Source organism: Zingiber officinale, chromosome 2A (genome assembly GCF_018446385.1).
Source record: "Zingiber officinale cultivar Zhangliang chromosome 2A, Zo_v1.1, whole genome shotgun sequence".
Classification (NCBI taxonomy): domain Eukaryota; kingdom Viridiplantae; phylum Streptophyta; class Magnoliopsida; order Zingiberales; family Zingiberaceae; genus Zingiber; species Zingiber officinale.
The window spans coordinates 38,245,609-38,249,230 of NC_055988.1; the positions used below are offsets into that span (position 1 = coordinate 38,245,609).

Here is a 3,622-nt window from a genome sequence, read left to right on the forward strand (position 1 = left end):
CTATCAAATTCATATTATATATATTATTTAATACCTGGACTAATTTTGTTTTACAGAAAATAGGAGGTTGAAAAAGTTAGTCCGGGTGCCCGGAAGGGGTCCGGGTGCTCGGAAGGGGTCCGGGCACCCAGACCAGGCTCACCCTTGGCGGGTCGCGGGTACCCAGGCAGTCTAGGCGCCCGGACTCGGTCCAAGCTCCCGGACCCAAAAATGATCCATAAGCTAATGTAGAGTGTATCGATTGGCTGAGCCACATGGTTCAGGCGCCCGGAGGGGTTCTAGGTGCCCAAAACAACCTATATAAGCAACATTCAACCAAGAGCTAAGATAGCAACATTCCAAACGACTTCTACTCTTGTGTGCTACTCAGAAAACACTTTCACAATGCCCAAAAGCTCCGACGAGGATTCTACTGAAGATGTCATCCTATAAAGTTGTCGGTATTCTTTAATTTTCAAATTACATGTAATCAATTAAGACTGTACTTGTACTTTTACCGGTTGATTAGTGATTTCTTATCGAAAGCACTCTCACGTGCGAGCCTTGGAGTAGGAGTCGCCACAGGCTCCGAACTAAATAACTGCTGGTGTTTGTGACTATGTTGTTTTCTTTCTTTCATGCCTATTTCTATTCCGCTGCATTTTACCTGAACATTTTTAAATAAATGTGAAAGTCACGAGCGCTATTCACCCCCTAGCACAACGATCCTACAGATATGAATCGAGACGAGATTCAATAACGTCGTAAAAGATTGATGCTTTCTCATTACAGATCATCCGTAAGGAATATCTAGAATAATTGTTATTTGATTTTGTTTTGTTTTATGATCTTGCCTACGCGATTGTATCTTGCATGCGCGTGGTATGTGTGATGTAATAAATTAGTTAATTTATCGTTAAGTCTTCTGTTGTGTATGTTTATGAAGCTTGTTTTTAGCACACACCGCATCAAGTATATCTCATTAATGGTATCTGAGCCTAATCGTACTTTGACGTAATCATAAAATTATTTTACAGGTCATAATTAGTGTTGTAATTAATTTTTAGGATTTTTTGTAATTATTAAGAATTTTCTATTTTTGAAAAATTTCCTAAATTATTAGAAAATTCCACTTCGAAAATATTCTAAAATAATTAAAAAATAAATTTAGAAATATTTTTTAATTTATAAATTATCATTTTTGGGGTGTTTTGAAATTTTAAGAAATATTTTATTTTTAAAAAATTTCCTAATTTGTTAGATAATATCAAATTTAGAATGATTCTGAAAATCTTTAAAAATCTTGATTTAAAATATTCTGAATTAAATTATAGAAACTATCTTCCCTAAAATTTTTAAAAAATTCTATTTTTAAAAAATTTTCTAAATAGTTAGGAAATACCAAATTTAGAAAATTTTAGAAAATCACAACATTTCCATATTTAAATTATTTTGTAATAAATTAAAAATTATTAATTATTAATTTTTTAAATTGTTAGTAAATTAATTTTAAAATTTATTTCTAAAATAATTTTAAAAAAATTATTGAAATATGTTAATTAAATAATTTATAAATTAGTTTCTTTTAGATAATTTTTTATTTATTAAGAAATTTGAAATAAATTCATTTCAAAATTATAAATCCGGTTCGACAAATTTATTTGTAATATAACAGTCGACTACAAATCTGTCAGCGTTTCGGATGACAAGTCGGGTCGGAAGCGAGGTTGGTGAGCCACACCTGATCCGCCACCGCTGCCACGTCGTCGACGTTCCGTCGCCACGTCCAATGTGCGTGCGTCGCGTTGGCCAACTCGAACCGGCCGTGACCGAAGCTCGCCTCCCTGAAGACCGAGATCTCCGGCTGCGGGTCCTGGTAACGGGTGGCAAGTCCCTCTTTGTTGCCCCCGTCGCCGATGGTGATGTGCACCGGCCCGCATGCGTCCAAGTGGTTATCGTGCACGCGCTCGAACCGCTCGTACGCGTGCACGTGCCCAGCAAACACCACGTCCACCCGGGACTCATACAGCATCGCCTCCAGCGCCACCCGCATCTCCTCGCCCTCACCCTGGTGTGCCTTGTTCGAGCTGTACCATGGCGCGTGGACTAGCGCTATTACCCACTGCTGGCGCTGACGGTCCAGTTTTTTTAGGTCTGCCTCGAGCCAGGATTGCTGAGGGGACCCGGGGCCGAAGTCAGCGTACGAGCCCAGCATGATCACGTGGATGGCTCCGCCAGCGACGTCGAAAGAGTAGAAAAGGTTGGAGCCGGAGGAGGTGGCTAGGTCAGCGTCGTACGGCATGCGCCAGCGCGCATTGTACGCGACAAAGCTTTTCGGGTGGATGACGGGGATCTTCTCGATCTCATGGTTGCCCTGCGTCACCATCCAAGGTCGGGAACTCGCCAACGGCTCCACAAGTCGGCCAAATGAGTCCCACAGAGGCTGTACGAAGTCAGCGTAGGAGAGGTCTCCGGGGAGCAGAAGCAAGTCGTAGTCCGCCGCCGCCAGGTGATTCAGTGTCGAGTTCGTCCACTCAGTTTGACCCAAATCCCCTGTTGCACAACCAACGATCTCAATCAATTTCGTCGTCTTACTTTGAATATAAATTAGTACGGCACTAAAGTATGCCGGGAGAACGCACCGATGACAGCGAATTTGAAGGGAAAAGACTTAGGTGGGGTCTTTAACACGAAGTTGCGATCCGAGTTCAAGCCTAATCGGTAGTGGTAGAGCTTGCCAGGAATCAGTGGGCCAATGACGACGTCATGTATATGGCCAGAGCGGTAAAATAAGTAGGAGTAGGAGTCGGAAGAACCGGTGGCCTTCGAAGAATATTTGCCGAGGGAGGTGCCGTATTCCACCACCGACGGGCTGTCGTCGTCGGTGATCCATGTCACCCTCATTTTATCGGACCCCACAAGTGATATGTGGACCTAGACATTAATATTATGAACTTTTTCTTTCTGTTATTGATTCCAAATATCTATGGAATGGCCGACTCTAAATTATGTACCTGCTGAGGAGTGAGGCCGTTGGCGTAATCAGCGAGGGGGACGGAGAGGGTACCCCTTGGCGCCGGACGGGTGTAGGCGAAAGCGCAGACGAGGAGGGAGCAAGCAACGATAGCCAAGCACAGGGCGGAAGGAGGCGGCGCCATGGCAGGGTGGCTGGTGGGGATGGGGAGCGATCGCTACCGGCCTGCTTGGCAGTATTTGTAGTTGGAGCAAGGTAGAACGGCCTTGGGGAATATCCGTGCACGAAAACAACCGCATCAAAACCCGCTCCCCGTTTTGGGACGTGTGGCTGCGTCGTCGTATCATCGTATGCGGATTATCAACACTTTCTTTAATTCTGATATCATAATCTGCCAGTAATGCTCGAGATAAGTGTCACGGATACCCGTCTACCCCACTGACACCGTTTCGCCATTGGATCACCGAGAGTCGTATTCACAAACGAATATGTAACTGGTTGGCATACTTGGATAACGAGCTTTCATTTAATAACCATTTATACAATGATTTCTTTTAATTTGATTCTGCTTTTAGAAAAGCAATCATTGAATTGGGAGACCAGCTGTCAATTTGCATACAATTGAATGTCAAGAGAGGACCCTTTAGTAATTTCAATTGATGCTTTCGT

General features: G+C 43.2%; 1 protein-coding gene across 1 annotated transcript; it reads right to left on the minus strand.

The window, feature by feature from the left end:
- Positions 1-1,657: 1,657 nt before the first annotated feature.
- On the minus strand, positions 1,658-3,137 carry LOC122043635 (probable purple acid phosphatase 20). Its single transcript, XM_042604241.1, has 3 exons — positions 2,994-3,137; positions 2,622-2,913; positions 1,658-2,532 (listed from the first exon to the last, which is right to left on the minus strand). The coding sequence occupies exons 1-3, from the start codon at positions 3,135-3,137 to the stop codon at positions 1,670-1,672; spliced, it is 1,299 nt and encodes a 432-aa protein (XP_042460175.1). The 3' UTR covers positions 1,658-1,669.
- Between the last annotated feature and the right edge of the window lie 485 nt (positions 3,138-3,622).